This window comes from Electrophorus electricus, chromosome 25 (genome assembly GCF_013358815.1).
Source record: "Electrophorus electricus isolate fEleEle1 chromosome 25, fEleEle1.pri, whole genome shotgun sequence".
NCBI lineage: Eukaryota > Metazoa > Chordata > Actinopteri > Gymnotiformes > Gymnotidae > Electrophorus > Electrophorus electricus.
In genome coordinates, this window is record NC_049559.1 from 11,495,302 (window position 1) to 11,515,188 (window position 19,887).

Genomic DNA, 19,887 nt, shown 5'->3' on the forward strand with positions numbered 1-19,887 from the left:
TGTAATGAAGCATTTCGTATTTGTGTTTTATCAACTGAATATAAATATGTACCAAACTGTGACTACTGTTTTTTGTTTGTTTTGGTTTTACAACACAATTTTTACTTTTTATTACATATACTTGCATGTTTGTCTGTAAGTCAAATATTATTGTCTATAAAATTCCAGTCAGGAACTAAATTTGGTCAGAGTACCGAAATGGCAGTATAGCGCAGTTAATGGCCTTAGAATATATTCTGCGGGGAACAGTGTATAACTTTATATATATATATATATATATATATATATATATATATATATATATATATATATATATATATATATATTTTTTTTTTTTTATAAGTCCTGCAGGTCCATTCTTGGACCTCTTCCGTACTCTTTAGAAACGTGTTGTTGATTTACAGAGCCAGGGCAGACAAAATGTCCATAACCATATTAAAGATAAACTGAAATTCTTTTTATTAGAAGCGGAGCTCACTGAGATAAAATTCAGAGAACATTTGGAAGTCTGTCCACACAGGATAAACCAGAACGCTGCAGCCAGACTTCGAACCGCAACATGCCAGAGAGAACATGTACACTCGTCCATCCTCGTTTTAAGTATTGCGAGTGCTTTGTAACGCTTCACGTGGATTGGCACCATCACACGTCATGGACTGTCTGTCTCCGGATGCCGCAAATCGTTCTTTAAGGCCAAGTGACACAGGCTTGCTTAGAGTGCCACAGGTCAACAAGAAAAGATGTTTTGGTTTTATGCATCAAAAAATTGGAACGATTTATCACAAGAGATTAAACAGGCAACATCTGCACATACGAGTTACCAAGAGAGTTTGTACAGGCAACAGGACAAAATTTCAAAAAGCAGCTGAAAACATATTTTTACCAACTTTATTTTTTATGTTTTCATTCTTTCTACTTACTTTTTTAGTACTATTTTAATTTTATTCATTTAAAATTTCACTTATTGCTGTTATTTTTATTGTCACTATTATTAGTATTACTCGTTTATTTTATACTACATTTTTATTTGCTTTTCCCCTACATTTATGTCCATATGGTTATTTAAATGTATATCTTTTGAAGTTCTTTCTCTTTAATCTTCTGTGAAGCACTAAACTGCAGTCGTACACAAGCAGACTACAGGAGTAACAGCAGAGGTCGTGGGTTCAGACTACAGGGGTAACAGCACAGAGGTCATGGGTTCACCTCCCCAGGAGCTCTACTACAGTCATACATATAAACGTAAGTCGCAGGTTAGAGATCAGATACATCAGGCCAAGCACTGTGCCAAGCTACAGGCCTACAGCCCACGGCCCTGCTGACCCAACCTTTGCCAAGGATCAGTCGCTGCTGTGGTGGTTTGTTAATTAGTGCGCAACTTACTTTTTCTTAGTTAAAAAGACAAAACTGGAACTAACAGTGTTTCCACATGTTGTGATGTGTTTTATACTATAACAATTTTACAGGTATATATATATACTGTGTAGTATCCAATGTAGTATTTTCTGTCCGACACAGTGTAGTAAATTCTGACAGAACTGGCAGAGGTCCTTTATTTGTTTCACTGCTGATGAAAAACCTCCAAGACATCCTATTAAATAAATCAATATATGTATACATGTATTAGGAAAAAATAATCAAAAACAGAATGTGTCAGATAAAGTGCTTCTGACATATTTTAATAATATATACTTATACACTCCTTATAATGCATGTGTAGTAATGAATCATACTGTTCCTAAATAGCATATTTTTCATTAGCCAAAATTGACTTGGGAACACTATGATATTCTCTCTCTCTCTCTCTCTCTCTCTCTCTCTCTCTCTCTCTCTCTCTCTCTCTCTCTCTCTCTCTCTCTCTCTCTCTCTCTCTCTCTCTCTCTCTCTCTCTCTCTCTCAGAACATAGCAGGAGTATGACTTTGTTTGCTTGGTGTCTGACCTAAAAGAGAAGGGCAAACCCAGAGAGTGAGAGTGTGTCTCTGTTCAAAAGGAGAGGTCAAGGGTCAGGTCTGAGGAGGCGCGAGCAGGAGACCGGCCTCGCTGAGACGGAGGAGTCCGTGTAAGAGCTGCAACCCCCACAACCAGGCAGTCATCCTCAACGCTAACACACAATCCTCTGAATTTAATCTTAGACTAGTCTTAGACTAGTGTGTGTGTGTGTGTGTGTGTGTGTGAGAGAGAGAGAGAGAGTTTATGTAAAGCGATAAAGAGGGGGAGACAGAAAGAGAGACAGGGAGAGAAAGAGAGAGTGAGAGAGAGAGAGAGAAAGAGAAAGAGAAAGAGTATGAAGGTGTGAAACTACAGTTGACAGAACAGCTGGAAGGATATTAACACTATACACACACACATGCACACACGCACAGAGAGAGAGCGAGAGAGAGAGAGGGGGGGGGGGGGATAAAACCTTTGAAGCTTTTATTGTCAAGATTCTCATGGAAAAAAAAGGCAGAAATATCTGATCCATGACAAAGGGGACAGAGGGCCAGAAAGGAGGGCTAGAGAATGATGGCCTACTGGACTCTGCTGCCCTCTGCTGGACAAAAGAGTCCATTTCACAGGCTCCTGCCCACGGCGCTATAGAAACGAGCTTCAGACCCTGGTAATCTAACATGGTGTTTCACTTCCTCTCCTTAAGAATGTTCCAATGCCAAAGCCATTTAGCATGATGTTCTAACATTCTACATGAATAGAACAAACCCAGACGTAAGGTTGTGGATCTTTGTTGAACTCACATTAGGGTCATAGCTATTACAGTTTAGCTCACACAAACTCTAACCATTCTCTTACCCAAGTTTATTTTCAGCTCAGAGTGTAAATGAGTCCAACCAAACACAAAAGAGAAGGCCAGTGGGGCGTTTTTCCTGTTTTGTTGATCTGTACTACCTCTGGAGCATTCTAGTATCATATCAGAGTATCCTATCAGTAACATGCTCACAACATACTGACAACACATTATCAATGTGCCAATAATGTCTGGCTGAGCTATTGTGCATCAGAAGAAGGCTCGGCAAACTCGTCCTGCTAAGAAGAGGTTTCAAGTGACAAATAGCAATAGTTAAATATGCTTTGTGGATAATTAATTACATTGATGTGAAATTTATTGATTGATTGATTGATTTTAACTGTACAGGGATGCATGTGTGTGTACATGTGTACAGGTTGTGTGTGTGTGTAGGGCTTGGTGTTTGCTGTTTCTCACGCCACACTCCACAGCCATGTCTCTGTTCACTCTGAGCTCAGTTTCCTGCTATTGAAATAACTCCCCCTCTCCAGTGCCTTATCCACCCATCACACACACACACACACACCAGCATGCACAGACACACAATGCTAGACAGCAGACCGGGGTCACACAGATATACTATCACACACTTGATACTGGAGCACAAAGTTTTGTCATGCAGATACATACTCAAATGCCATCAATTCAAATAACTGCTCACCCCTCCCTCCCTCCCTCTCTCTCTCTCTCTCTCTCACACACACACACACACACACATCTTAATCATTTCTCTACACATGAATACTTAAATGCCATCAATTCAAATAACTGCTCACATATTTTTCTTTTTCCCTCTCTTACTCTCGCTCTATCACACACATTCCCTCTCTCTCTCTCTCTCTCTCTCTCTCTCTCTCTCTCTCTCTCTCTCTCTCTCATTCACCTTCGCCTTTCTCTCTGATCAAAGTGAGTCCCAGCTCTGTCAAGATGAAGGTGTTGTTCGAGATGAACACACCTCTGGTTCAGGGTTTAACTTCCTCTCAGACATGGGAACCAAAATCAGAGTCTGCAGATTCTGGTGGGTGACAAAAGTAGGACGGACCACACCACAGGGCCTTGTGCTCATATCCTCATACCATTCATTTAACGTCAAACGTTTAAAGGGTTTTATGTGTAAGAATTTGTGTGAGTGCAGTCGAGGCTTTCTCCAGAAGCAATCCCTGTCGGCAGCAGAGTGTTTGTCTCACAGCTTAGAGCCTCAGTTGCCCTCTCGCTATCAGAGGGGATCAAACCCTTCTCCTCACGCTCCCTCTTCCCCTATTGTTGGTCGGACCTTCTGAGACAAAGCGACAAGACAAACACGTCATAGGACACCAAGGAAGCGCTGTGGCAGGACCAGCTATTCACTCTCTGTGTTTCATAAACATAGGCTTAACCACACACACACACACCACCACACACCACCTAAGCACTCCCCACTGGGTGACACAGTTCATACGTAATCGAATCTGACACTGTTTGAGAACTGGTAGCATTCCTTTCTCTCTTCTTTCTCTGTTTTTCTTTTCTCGCTCTCGCTCTCTCTCTCTCTCTCTCTCTCTCTCTCTCTCTCTCGCTCTCTCACACACACACACACACACACACACACACACACACACACACACACACACACACTATAATGGATGAATAAGGAAACTGGCTTAGTGCTCATTTCCTGTAAGAGTACTATGGTGAAGATGCCCACCGAGTGCGTGCCTTTTTGCTTTTTGCCAGGTCTCTGTCTCCACCTTTTGGATATGTTTGACATTACACTGCAATAATTTATTTTCAGTATCAACGCATAGTTAAGAGTCTCCACCTAGTGGTGTGATCAAGCATTGCCTGTTGAGCTGATTAATAACCGACCGCTTAGCACAGTGTGCTCAGTGGGAGGTGTGGCGCAGGAGCTGTTGCTGGGGTACTGGCCTCATTAACAGTCCACTAACAAAAAACCGCCTCTTGTTGTAGATGGTAAATTAACAGATTGGGGAGTTGTTAACTGTTTGGAACTGGGGAAATGGGGCATGTTTACATTAGATGGTCAAACTGTGGGCCAAAAACAACTGCAGCACACCACGTCAGACAATAACGACTACAGCAAACAACTTCAGATAATAACATCTATAGTACACAGCTGCAGGACATCAACTACAGCACACAACTTAGAATACAGCACACATATAATAATAACTTTAGCACAGTTTCAGGACAATAATGACTACAGAACAAAATTGCAGGCCAAAACGACCACAGCACACACGTAACAGGGAGTCTCACTACATTACTCCGTTCGCTTTCTTGCTCTAACTAGGCCAACTTAAACTACATGGCACATTTTTATCTATGAGCCCATTAAGCTTAAGTTATTTGTTTGTTAGTTTGTTTATGTACTTATACATACACTGGGTGATAACTTTATTAACTACACCCTACTATAGCTGTACCATACCCGTTAGTCAATTTCATGTTGTAATCCAGCAACGTTGACACCACTATTGTGCTCTGTAGTCAGTTAACTGACTGTATAGGACTCCTGTATCCTGGATATTAACTGATGTATGTGCATTTATACATAATTATAATTCATCCAGACAACACCCGCCCTGTTTTTAAAATACAGGCATCACTCGGCCTATATTCTGAATTGTAGGTTTAAAGACGGCAAAAGGATTCAGTGCCAGCCCACCAAAAAAATCTAAACTGTCCGAGTGGAGGTTCAATTCAAAACAGTGGTGTGTTAAGCTCGAATAACCCCACCCTCTCAAATGCAGACATCCAGCAGGCTGTGTTGCCTCCCCGGGAACCATGACATGGTGTTCATGTTGTTTCTTGTACCAGCGGACTGTTGAAGATGCCTGATATTTTTACTGTGGTTCACAAGAGCAGTTACTTATTTTTTCTTTTAACATACATTTACAGTTATTTCTGCTGCATCTGTAGCACAGTGTAACCTTTTTAAACAAATATTTTAAACCAATAACATTATTAACCTTCTTCACCTCATAACTGCATTGTTTCTTACAAAAAACAACTGAAAATTACATAATAAAATAATATATTTATGCTTTTTTGCCTAACTCTGACCTTAGAAGTCAGCAAACAGTAAAAGATTCTCATTTAAAATGACCAAACACATACCTGCTATAGACATACACAAATGTATTATATCCCCTCACCCTGTCTCCATCACTATGGTTATAACAAGGCCTGCATCTTTAGGTGCTTTGATAAAAAGGTCTCTCAGCTGCTGAGGCTAAACTCTCAGATACGACTGCAGCCATCTTGTGTAAAGACGATGTTGGTGTTGGCCTCAGGAAGTGGAGAAGCACCCATGTATGCCCTGAGACTTACAGGCAGTGAAAAGCTTGACTTCACCACGTGAGTCAATCGCACTTCCTCAAATCCCTCACACACACGTACTCACAAACACACACACACGCGCTATCTCATTCTCTCACTTTCCTCTGTCTCTTTCCGTCACCCCCCTCTCCGAGTGCAGGACTATTTGAAGGAGCATCGTTCAGCAGCGGATCAGGTAAAACTGACCTTTTTCTGCCAGTGGCTTTTCAGAGGTCCGACAGCATGAAACGGAGTGACCTGCTCTGTGTTTAAGTGGAGGTAGGATATTAGATTAGGTGATGGTAGTGTGAGTTACTGTAGCCCTCCATGAGAACTCAGGGCTAGTCTGAGACAAACTGCCAATAAAACTAAGTCAACGTTTCAAGTCAAACTCTAGAATGGAACAGCTCTATATAAAATGCAATTAAACACTGAAGAAATAACAAAATAATACCCCAGATTAAATGAATAATAATACTTTTAGGTTTAAACATTGTTGAAATACATCAAAAATAATGCCTGCTTGTGTATTTTATGGATAAAACTACTAAGACAGGACATGTATTGTAGAGTATACTGATGGAGCAGACATCTGATTTTTGCTGAGTGTTCATCTGTGCCAGTGTTCTTATGCTAGCCTTTGACTGTTGAGGGGAACCAGGCCTGTGCACACAGCTGCCACTCTCCTTCCGCAGCCCCTTGTTCTGTGACATTCACTTCCTGTGCTTTCAAACAACCCGTGCAGCTACATTGCCTGACTCGGGTGCAGGGTTCCTCACATCTCAAACTGAGAACTTTCCATAACTAGACTCAAAAGGACTGGATTTGGGCCAAGCTTATTGTCTAAATCAGTGAACTGGGCAGGAGGTTTTTTTAAGTAACTTCAAGTTTCTGTTAAGTTTATTTAATATAAGAACATGTAACAACAAGGTTTGCATTTAGTGGCATCAGGGCCACATTGAAAGGTAAAGTTCACTGGTTTGGGGGACACACATTTGTACTGTGCAGATAGAGATTGTTCCCAGATACAGGCTTAGTCCAGTACTTTACACTGTTGTCAATGATTCCTCTTTGAAATGTATTATATACCTGATGGAAACTAAAGAAATGTATTCAGTTGGATTCATTTAGAGAGCTAAGGAAATACCACTAACAATGAACCAGTGACAAGGCATCGCACATACTCTGACTCACTCTAGTTCCCATTCGTTTTATATCTATATCAATGACATTAGTTTGTTTTTATTTGCCAATAACTCATTTTTTAATTAATGTTTAGTTAAAGGCTTAGACAGCATTCAGCCAAAGTCCAAATGTGAAAAGGTCAAAATCTGAAAATCCATGAAACGAGCTTTGATGTAAGAGCTTTCCCTAAACACAACTTTAAGGGTGTAGAAAGCAAAATTTTCAAAAACAGACATTTTATCCTTAATCTGTAGCCTGCGGTATTACTGATGAGTTGACCTCCGTTTTCATAAGCACCTTCACAGATGCCTACAGTCTCCAGAGAGACCCATAAACACTGATGGTGTTTCTAAAGCTGCAACTGTAGCTAAAATGGTAGCAGTGTATAACCCATGAGAAAGTGTGCCTGTGGTGCAGAGAAGCTGATGTTACAACATGGTGCAAGTCTGCATACAGGAAATGAAGTTGACAGTGTAAATGCATGTCACAGCAAACAGAAACATAACCCCACTGATTTTTCCCTCCCTGATTTGTAAAGTTAAAAAAATGCATCCGAAATACTCAGATTACCTCAAACCATAATGCTTTCTATTTATTATGTTTATCTTATCCATTCTAATGGGTATAGTCTACATTATACATTGTTTTATATAAATATTAACCAAAATATATAACCTTGACAAGAGAGCTCTGTAAGACTGTACATCTTTTGTAGAAATACAGTCCCTGTAAATCCTTATATAGTAGTACAGTCCCTATAATTCTTTTTGTAGAAATAGGGTTCCTGTAAGTTTTTATGTAGGACAGTCCCCGTAAAGCTTTATGTAGACATAGTCTTAAATCTTTATGTAGAAGTACAGTCCCTGTAAATCTTTATATAATAGTACAGTCCCAGTAAATCCTTATATAGTAGTACAGTCCCTATAATTCTTTTTGTAGAAATACAGTCCCTGTAATTCTTTATGTAGAAATACAGCCCCTGTAATTCTTTATGTAGAAATACAGTCCCTGTAATTCTTTATGTAGAAATACAGTCCCTGTAATTCTTTATGTAGAAATACAGTCCCTGTAATTCTTTATGTAGAAATACAGTCCCTGTAATTCTTTATGTAGAAATACAGTCTCTGGTTCAGCTTCTGTTCCCTCATCAATTCTTCCCAAATCTTATGTCTGCCTTTGCAATATGGCTCCAGAGTACAAATGTCAACTGCAATTGCTTGTTGAAGTTTTCACTAGCTGAAGTCATGAAGCAGGATGATGAGTTTAGCACATGTGAATTCAAAGCATTTTCACTGAGTGGAAGTTGCATGCAGCAACACCACATCTCTGTGACACCACATCTCTGTGACATTCTAAAAAAAATATTTCCTCAGCACAGAACGGGTATTGCTGGGGGTGCCAGATTGAACATACAGTATATATACTGACTATATATATAATACATACTTAAGGGTCCTGTTAGCATCCTAACTGTTGCCAGGATTGCACACTTCTGGATGGAGATCTCAGATGTTGTTCCTGGGATCTGCTGGAGCCATTCTCTGAGCCTGAGGGTCTTAGCCACAAGTGCTACTGGAACAACTGCTGCCTTCACCTTCCACATGGTCCAAATGTTGCTATTGCTTGGGATTTCTACATCTGTCACTAAGAGAAGAGGGCTTCTGATGTTTATCCACCACTATGTCCAGTTGGATAGCCATTACCAATTTGTCTGTCTGTATCTGGAAGTCCCACAGGATCTTAGCATGGTCATTCCCACTTTAGAACTTCCAGCTTGTACTTGGCACCGATGTTTCCATACACTATGGCGTTCCATGTACGCGCTGCTGTTTTATGCTGGACTGTCGCAGGGGCATCTTTGCACAGTTTGCATCTGGGGTTGATCCCTGGATGATTTCAGAGGAATGCATAGGAATGCTGCTATGATTATTGCATCCGTGCTGTCTTTCAATCAATCTTTATCATCCTGACATTGGTTTCTTGGCTTACTAGTCCACAACCTCCCTCCAAAGCAGACTTTGTGTACAATCTCAGAGTGCTAGAGTTGGGATGAACCCTCTATGCATACTCCTACTGTGAGGAGTTTCTTTGTCAGTACCTTTGGCCATCTTATTAGGAGTGTAGGTGTTGATGGATCTGGATCTTGTTCTTCCCATTCACTTGCCTCACTCTTTGTAGGTATTTGCCTGTAACTGCTTTCCCTGTGGGATTCCAAGCTTCCCTCAACATCTGTTATGTTACTTTATCACTGGTAGTACAGTCTCCTCCATCCTGTCCTTGCCTTCTGACCATATTTATCCAGTCCGACTGACATTCCAATGTTGTTGCTGTATATCCTGGTGAGATGGATTCTGTTTGTGTCCATAGCCACTCTTGGTGAGATTTCAGAACCCCATATGCATAGGGGTAAATCTCCTTCACTTTATGATTGGCTTGAAGTTGCCCTCCACGGGCATCTTTCACAGAACTGTTATACATTGAATCATGTAATCCAATTTAGGATGGATTCCATCTGTTAGCAGCTGGTTCATTTGTCGCTGTCAGGCGCTCACTGAGTGCAGTTAGCTTCTTCAGCCAGTAGGTGCGGACCATGTCAGGGCCTGGTCAAGGTGTGGGGATGATGATATCTCCCCTCTGACCTGTTGTCCTGGCTCCCCCTTACCATAGCATGCGTGTTGCACTTTGTTGGTCTCTTGCGAGAGCAGTTGCTGATTGTGGTGCTGGAACACTGAACTACTAAATTGTTTCGCTGTTAGTTTAGATGTTAGGTTTCCAAGCATCCAAAGTAAGTAAGTAAGAAAGTAAACATTTATTTATATAGCACTTTCCTACAAATTGCTTCACAGTCTATAAAACGTCACAGCCATTGAAACTGCAAAGTGCATCACAGCTAATAAAAATAATAAATTATAACAAAATAGAAAATAACAGAGCTGAACAAGCTTCCTTATATGCAAGTGACAGCCAGATTTCAAGGATAAGAGTTTATCCTTGAAGCCAGTGGGCCAAGAGCCTTCTTTACGCTATTGGTAACAATCTGTAAAATTCGGGAAATTTCGGCACAAGAGCACAATCTAACACCAATAGACACCATAAACTTTCTATTTGATAAATATGATGCAAACAAATCTAAAACAGTCCCAGATATTCCCACCAATTGGCCAAAGCTATCAATTAACATATATAAGACAGTGTAAAAAGCTGTGCTGATATCTGATAACACCAAAATAGACACCAAAATCTGACATCAGCATTCATTAAGATGTCATTCAGAATCTTCCCAAAGACTGTCTCAGTAATATGTCTCTACCTAAACCCTGACTGAAACTTCTTAAAAAATACAGTTATCTTTAGCATAGTCAGAAGCTGTTTTGCCACTGCTTTCTCCAATATTTTTTAAACAAAGGGTAACTTTGAGCTCGGTCTATAATTTACACAATCCTTAGAATCATGTTTTTTTTTTGGTTTTTTTTGTTTTTTTTTAGAATAGGCTGCACCATCACCAAATTAAAAGTCCCCGAACTAAGGGATAAATTCACAATTTTCTGGATGTGAATACCAACAGAGTAATAACTAAACCACTGAGCAATATGAGCGCTTGTTTGTTTCTCTACAAGACTGTCTCTCACAAAAGGCTTTGGAGGTGGGTGTGATATTGACTGGCGGCTGTGTTGTATGTCCGACAGGAGCAGTGCCATGCAGAACACGTCGAAGGCTCCTCCCCTGGTGCTGCCTCCCGTGGCACTGAGGGCGAAGAGCACCACCAGCAGTGGAGAACGCCTCAGTCAGACCAAGTCTATGGTCATCCCAGACCTCGAGCCACCGCAGAAACCTGTGAGCTCACGCTCTCTCACAAACACAGACAAGTGTGTGTGTGTGTGTGTGTAAATGAGATCCACCTCCTGTATATTATATATAAATGCATGGCTGGAATATCCTGTTTCTCTGGAAACATTGAACACTTTACTTTTCATCTATTTTTCCTTTTCCAAGTTATACAGTCAACATAATGTGCAATCACTATTTATTTCTCTATTATACTTCACATTGTGCTTGAAATGAGTGAATTTCCCCCTGGGAAGCAATAAAGTTTGTCTTATCCTATTATCTTATATATACACGACAGGGATTTTTTTTCTTTTATTAATACAAAGGAGTCTTCCGTGATTGTTAGAATGTTACCAACTCTACACACCAGCACCCGACTCACTAGTCAGGTTTGCTTCCTCGAAGACGCAACAGGAGATGGTGCCATAAGAGTCTGAAAAGCCCCCAGATGCTGGTAGCTCTCAGTGCTCCAGGCTGAGTATCTCCTGTGATTATGGCATTGCTCACACATTTCATGTGTATCTGCTGATTCATAATGTGGCATATAATTATGTCATAAGGATGCCAAGACCACAGAACAGTAGAGGGCAGACTAGCACTGCACTGAGAGGCATGTCAGTGCTACTGCACTTATGAGGTATTCATTTCAGTGACTGGTCACCCAGGTCTAACCTTACAGCTTTAATGGAATCAAAATAAGGTATAAATAAAATGTTTAGATTATTTATATGTAATAAAATAACGCATGTAATGAAATAAAATAACGCATTTATGGTCATGGGTGCATATGTGGCTCTTGGGAATAACAATGAAGGCCATTCCGGAGGTCATTCTTATCTTTTCCATCTTTTCCATCCATTTCCACAGGTTTCCTTCATCCAAGTTTTAGGAACTCTTTAGTGATCCCCTTATTTCACTGGGGAACAGAGCGGTATAAAATGAAACGCAAGGCAAAGATAAATGGGCTTTTATGTTTCTGAAGATATTTGTTGACCTACTTGATGGCTGTTTATGAAATGTGACTCTTTTTCCAAGTACAGTAGGGAAGACAATATGAATGGCAGAACTTTCATGAAAAATATCCATTGCACATTTACAGCAGAAACATGCATCCCCTTCATCAAGTCTCCAAAACTCCAGTTAGACATCACCCCAATAATAAACATTTTGGAAAGCTTGGAGTCACACTCTGATCAGATGGGACATTTTTGTCAAAAAACACCAGGGGTGTGTTAGGATTTGCTTTTTTCTAAGATCATGCAGAAAGAACCAAATCCCTACTGCTAAGTGTGGTAATACATCTGGAATACTTCCCTGGGATTCTCGATGGATGGCATCACTTCATCAAATACCAGGAAATGTTCAAAATCTGCTTGCTCTGCCAGGAAGCTAGAACTTGAACAATGTTGGACCTTCCAACAGGACAATGATTGAAGCCTAAATCCAAAACTGACATGTAAATGATTCACTGACCACAGGGTTAAGTTTCGCCGTTCCCCTGATCTCCGCTGAAACCATGTGGGTGTGGTGAACTGAAGAGCAGAGTCCACAAGCAGAGGCAGGAGGATCCAGAGAGTTACTGTGTAGAGAAAAGTCCCTAGATCTGTATGACAATTTGCTCCACCTCATTAGGTGTCAAGAGAAAACTCAAATCTGTTATCTTGGTAAAGAAACACCTACTTAACATAGTGGCACCAATAAATGAAGACACATAGGTTTGCCTTTCTTCCCTGTGTTGAATAAATTTATCTCATGGAAAGGTTAGATTAGTCATATTTTCAGAGTAAAATCAAGGTGATAAACAACAAAGAAATTGTTTCTATAGCAATTATTGTTCATCTTTATCAAAGATCATCTTTACCATCTTTGCCAACAGTAGAGGGCATTGCAATTACTTTGTTTCTTTGATTCCATTATTAAAGACATTAATAAAAGCAATATGTTAAAACTGAGCAGCGCACCTGTTTTTCTGCAGATGAATCGGCATCGAAGGAACCAGTCTCAGCACAACATTACTCAAGGTGTACAGCAGGTGTCTATATCAACCTCCTCCTTCACAATGGCATATGCTGACTGCAAGTTTTACTCTCACACCCACAGAAACTGACTCAGTCTGCACACCATGGGGAAAAATCTAAATCAAAAATCAGTTTACTGCTTGGAGTATAAACATAAAAAATAAAAGAAATAACAAAAATGAGATTAATAACAGTGAATAGAAACACACAAACAGGGCATTGATTTGTGGTATTTCATCTTACCTGTACCTCAGACTTTTTGGTGATGCACCAGCGATTTAGTCTTATTGTTTTTATTACAGATTCAGCCTGCATTGCAAGGGGAGTATTTGAACAAAGCCAAGATCTCAGAAGGAGGAAAGAAACAGAGGTGAAATGCCAGCTTCCTCATGCCTTTTGTGTCCACCTCAATCTTTCACCAGGGCCTATTGATTAGGGTTATATTGATTAGGCTTATATTGATTAGGGTTATATTGATTAGGGTTATATTGATTAGGGTTATATTGATTAGGCTTATATGCACACTATACTATTCCCCACTGAAATGCTCAACTTTGTCTTCTTTTAAATTGCACTGGAAACCAGAGACTTATAAAAATCAATGTTTCAGTTATCATGTATTATACTTATAGGTATGTATATCCTTTTTCAGCACTGCAAGTCGCTTTGAATAAGTGTATCTGTCAAATGGTGTAAATGTAAATGTAAGCAGTACATTATTGAGTATTAAACACTGTTGAATTACTGCCTTCGAACTGTTCCTGCAGGAAAAACTGGACGTCAGCCTGGGTTGTGCTTTGCTCGAACGAGCTCCAGTTTTACAAAGAGAGCAAGCAAGAGGCGGTGGCTAATTTGGTAAGGGAGAACTTGCTTTAATACCCCATGCCACACACACACACACACACACACACACACACACACACACACACAAATGCCTTATTGGCATAACTCCACACACCTCCACACAGCATTGCCATCCTCAATACACCCAGGCACCTGTTCTTTAAGAAAGCGAGAAAGATTATTTCTGTTCCGTGATCTGATGTTCTGATGTATGCATATGGCTCTGGCATAGAGAAAAAAATGTGAAAATAAAGAAAAACAGTGACCGTATACTGAGAACAGAACAAGGGCTAGGTGGCTATATACTAAATTAAACCAACATAGCAAGCATAAAAACACATCCACCAAATGGAACATTTATCAAACTAGACGGGAAAAAATGATTACTTCAATCCTTTTTGTGTGTTTTGTGATTCATTGCCCAGATTGGAGCCTTCTAGTAAAAAAGTGGCGAAAAGGCCCGCCAAAGAGCTAGCCTTTCTCCACTGAAATAAAGTCATAAGTAGCAATGTATCTTGATTAAATTGGGTGATTTAAATCAAAACACTTCAATTTTGTTTGCACTGTAATCCGTTGCCCAAGCTTATAAAAAATAAAAGCTTGGATTTTTCTGATCAAAAGAGTTATTTTGAGGCTAGCAGGCCTTTTCATTTAGATTTATCACTCTGCACAGTCTCGTTGAACTTCAGACTCATATTATTGGTCAGTACGATCTTTTCTCAGTCATATGGAACTTCAAATTCAGATTTGTCATTATTTGGTGAGCTCTCACTGAACTGGTCAGTTCACATTGCTACTTTAGTACCAAGCACTGGTGTCTAGCTGTCCACTCCTAGACTTTATTCTCTTTGTTTTATTTACTTTTTTCCATGGACAGTAGCTCAAAGATCTAGAGCATGTCATGTTAAAAACTATATTATAATTTTATAATGTAAACATTTCAGTGCTCATATGCTACACAGGAAGATGGGGTGGGAGCATACAAGACAAACACAAGGGGTCACAATTTGTAACAAGCTGACTGTGGTGGTTAATGAAATGGAAAGGTTACAGGTGGTCCCTTACATGCTCCCTGACGCGACGGGCCTTTGATTTAGTTGTGGCTGGCTCGTGTTACACCACCACAGCCTGAGAGGCTCCATCTTAGGATCAGGAAATGCCAGAGGCCTTTCTCTCATTCTACCATCACCCACTTCTATTTCAAATTTGTCCTGGGACATTAACAGATTTCATATTTTCATGTTTGATTAACTACTAATTCTATATTTTCATGTTATTTTGCTGCACTACATTCTGGTATTTCACCTGAAAGTTCTATCAGCGGTGTCATATGTCTTGGGGTAAACACGAATATCGTATCCGCAGAAACCAGGATGTAAACCAGAAGGAGTGGACCTTTGCGGTGCAATCGTAGAGTGGACAACAGAGAAATCAAGCCGGAAGAATGTACTTGAGGTAGTAGACTCTTCCCTAGCTACTATTGAAACTGCTTTGTAAGGAGTTATTGTGGTTGGGGTTGAATGATACTCTATAACAGTCTTCAGAGTGAGTGACTGTGATGAAGAACAGCAAATCACATTATGATAAACAGCAAGTTGCTTTAAAAAGACATACACATGAAAAAAGGTTTTAGCTTTCAGGTTAATGACTATAATACAGGCAACTCAAACATTGTCAAAGCAACTCAAATAGGATGTAGCAAGAACTACAAAAAATCTTACATATGCAATACCTAAAAACAAACAACAACAACAAAAAAATCCTAAAATATGCTGATTTGCTTGTCTCTCTGGAAGAACCATTTCACAGACCTGAGCTCTGCTGTGTGACAGACAGAATTAGGTTTGTCATCAGGAATTATAGGTGTTAGGTAATTAACAGCATGGACCTTCACAACCTTGACATGGATAACTGTCTCTGCTAAAAACCTGACCTGGGATTAATTTACTTCTATGCTGGTCAATCCCACAGCATTTCACAGACTTGCACATGAGGAAAATGGTTATCAGTGCATTGATAGTCCATCCTAAGATCATGATGAATCAAACAGAAGATGAAACGAGGATACTCAGCCTCATCCCACGCTTATGATGTCTTATCACCACCCACACTTTACTGTCATCCAACTCTTTACCCAGAAATCTTTTTCTCCAAGGGAGATTATCAAGGCATTAAGGCATAATCTTAAATAATCCCAAACTTGGTATACAGCAAAAAATAAATAAATAAAAATGGTTGTGAGGATAGTGCCAAACCATTTTGTGGTCTGACAACACTATCAATCAACTTTGGCCAGGATTAGAAATTAGTTCGGAGACTTGTTAATTCAGATATGGCAGGGAGTTTGTTTTGAACTCCATAGGCGTTTAACGCAAATCTTACAGATCTGGTCAGCTTAGCAAAAAACAAAGGATTCCTGTCAGATCAAGGATAGCTGTGATTAGATGTTCTTTTTTTTTTTTTTTTTTTTTTTGATAGAGGTTTTCATCACTATTAGGCATCCAGGGCTGACTTACATTCTTTTCATGCTCTTACAGTGTTAGATATTCCATCTGCATGGCCAGACTGGTGGATATTTCTATTTCCCTGCTATTTCAAGGATTAAACTGATAGCATTTCTCATTTAGGCCATATAAGCCTCAAGGCTCAACATTACGCATGATGATTTTGGCATTTTTCAAAAGAAAGCTTAAATTCGAAAAATGGCAAAAGCTCAGCAAATGTGCCACATCTCCTATAAATTATATGTAGGATATGAGCTAGGAGATGTATTAAACAGAGGGAATGGGCGGAATCCACAGTGCACTGTAGATCATGACTGGAAGTGACGCTCCGACTCCCAATACGAGCAGAAGCCTTCTTCCATGACATCCAACAGCCTTGCATGCTCAGCTGGGAAGACTCTGAGCACAAATGCTCTTAGCTATCCAACTCATGCATGCCTAAGGGAATAAAAGTGGGGTCGCTGGCCAATGGACCATATTCAGGTATCACTTTCAAAGCCCTGTCAAAGCCTAAGCTGTTTTTCCCACATGCACGTCTGAAACACTAGAACCTCGGGGAGAGCCTGCCTTTCCTACAGGAAGGCTTGTCCCACCGCCGGAGCAACCGAGCAGTTGGTACCTATGCTGATGCCTGAGTTTACACGGCTCGCTGACCTCAAAACTCGACGCTGTACTTGGATCTTACACATACAGGAGCACTGTCTGATGTGTCGATCCCTGCATGAGGGTCCCATTTACAACCACAGCTCTCCAGGCTGGTGCGTTTAGTCATTCGAACTCCTCCGAACGTCAGATGCATACTCTGGGATCGTTTGATAGTCTTTGATTTATCCGATCAATTCCACTTCCACTGAAGCCCGCGTTCCTTTCAAAACGTGCATCCTGCAAAGAACATGCACAGGCTACCTATCAGTGGACAAGTGGGAAGCAGGGGAAAGCATAACGTCAGCAACAGTGGAACACAAGAGTCACTTGGCTGGCTCTGTTCCTGACATCTTTTGACATCAGAAACTGTAATCTTTCTGATGCAATGCAAAGTATCAACGTTCAAGGAAGCATGTGATGGTGTGATGGTGCGAATGGTTTTATCATAGAATTTTGTCATAGTGTAAATATTGTTATGTTCGTTTTGAAAGGAAGCATTATCTGCAAGATGAAATTACTAAATGTACCAGAATGTTCAAATTATAAAGTACATAACAAAATAGACTGGAGCAGGGTGGGGTTCCTTTTTGTGCACAATGCACCACTTCACAAGTTGAATCACACTTGCGCTATGGACCCTCGCATCACTAATGGAGATAAATATCAGCGATGCAAAGCATATTGTAACGCCTGGCGTGGCACCTCTGGGGCTTTCACGGTATGTGCGGTTGTTAGGCAAGGCTCTGTCAGCTCAACTGCCTTGCATTCAGCTGTGCACAGAGGCTGGCAGGCTGCTCGCAGTTTCTGTCTGCTTTGGCCTTATGGGCTGCCTAAACTGTGGTGTGTAGTGAGGGGGTCTGCTTTATGGGATTGGGTTAAGGCAATGATGTGCTGTTGTAAGTAATTCAGAAATGTTTTTCAAGGTGTCATTTGTTATACTAATCATACACGGCCTTAATGGTGACTGTTAAAGACGGTAAAACCAGGACCAGACCCATAAAATTAACCACAGGATATTTGTACGAAATGAAATCAGGATAAGAGGATGGGGCCATTTTAACAGTAAACCATATAACAAAACAAAACAAAGCAAAACAAAGCAAAGCAAAGCAAAGCAAAAAAACAAAACAAAACAAAACAAAACAAAACAAAACAAAACAAAACAAAACAAAACAAAACAAAACAAAACAAAACAAAACAAAACAAAACAAAACAAAACAAAACAAAACAAAACAAAACAAAACAAAACAAGGATCTGAGACTTGGCCAGCAAATCACAATAGAACCTACAACTATAAAATGGCCATTTTGCATAGAAATGCTTCTGTGTATCTGGACACATCCCTTTATGTACTTGTCGCTCTGATATCAGCTTTGTAGTACCCTAGTGCAAAAACGATTAATATTTTAAATGTGATCTGTCTTTCCCTGCATCATTTAAATATAATTAAGATATGTTAGCAGGAAATTATGGTCAGTATGTGACTGCAGGAAACAGAAAATACAGCAGATCAAGACAGGTGAAGTGGACCTTGTGTGCTCGCAGAGGAAAGGGTGTCTATGTTTAAATTCATAAGATGTCTATATTCCATTAACATTAGGATGTTTAACTCACACTTGAGATCATGCAGCATACTGGCAGTCTTCTTAAAGGAAAGCCCAATATACCACATTCAATTCTTCTCCCCATTTACCACTTTTTTGTTTTTTTTTTTTGTCATAGTGGCCAATGGCCTTCTGAGCCAGATATTCACAGATTTGTGGGAAATTGGAGATAATTAACCCTAGGATCTAAAGTGCTTCAAAGTTGAGTCGCATCTTTCATTTAATTGAACAGAAAAACACAAACATTAAGTTACAAATGGCATTCTGGTCTCTGTACTACTCTGTGTAATTAAACATCAATGAAGAGTCCAAATGTGGGTTCAGATATTTAAATGACTCCTCATTAAACAGTGGGATGAAAAAGCACTAGTTTTTATGTTATACTCCTTGTTATTTTCCTCACAGGAAATGCAGAGCTTTGCTATAGTTCCAGGTTTGCTTTGCAGTCTTGTTGCTGCCAGTGACCCTTACAAATTCACAGCCAGTGACATGTTCTCAAAGTTTTGTTTCTCAGTTTTCCGGGGCTCATACGAACCCAGTTTAGCCCTGGTGTAGATGAGGAACAGGACAGCTTTGGCAATCATTAAAGACTACATATAAAAGGACTTTTTGAGATTAATTGATACTGGCCATATTTCATACAAATATACTGGGAGTCAAACTGGATTACTAAGACGTTTTTACTAATCAACTAAATACAACTTTTATGAGTCAAATCTCGCTGTTTCAGCTGAGTGAGCTTGGAGCTGTAGCTTCTCATTTGGTTGGTTCCTCATTTCATTTAGCTTCCTTCCAAACTGTAAATGATGTCAGCCTAAAGGCTGAACGTCTGCTAAATGGCCGAAGGATTTCGCCTTTGCATGCTGAGCTACCTACAGCTACTGTCTACAGTGAGCATTACTTCAAACCAAACAACTCCATACGTTACTTTCACAGCTATCATCTCACTTCCCTCTTTGCCAAGTACTAACTCAGGCCAAGACACAAAAACACATGGGAGACTGCAAAAGCTCTAGAGAAATTATCAGAACTAGTCGATGATTAAGACCAAACATGACTGCAAACATTTGTAGGAGATTAACGTCCCATTGTAACCCATTCATACTTATTCTCTCCTTTTGTGACAAATGACTGGTTCATCTTTTTAGCCCTCAGTCT

The 19,887-nt window shown here is 40.0% G+C and overlaps 1 protein-coding gene across 1 annotated transcript in view; it reads left to right on the forward strand.

The window, feature by feature from the left end:
• Positions 1–6,191: 6,191 nt before the first annotated feature.
• Positions 6,192–19,887, forward strand: part of arhgap15 (Rho GTPase activating protein 15) — a 31,432-nt gene continuing 17,736 nt past the window's right edge. The window contains exons 1-6 of the mRNA XM_027016922.2: positions 6,192–6,297; positions 10,973–11,120; positions 13,090–13,146; positions 13,435–13,502; positions 13,900–13,987; positions 15,341–15,430. Coding sequence (XP_026872723.1) covers positions 10,983–11,120; positions 13,090–13,146; positions 13,435–13,502; positions 13,900–13,987; positions 15,341–15,430 — 441 coding nt within the window. The 5' untranslated portion in view covers positions 6,192–6,297; positions 10,973–10,982. The remainder of the gene's footprint in view (positions 6,298–10,972; positions 11,121–13,089; positions 13,147–13,434; positions 13,503–13,899; positions 13,988–15,340; positions 15,431–19,887) is intronic.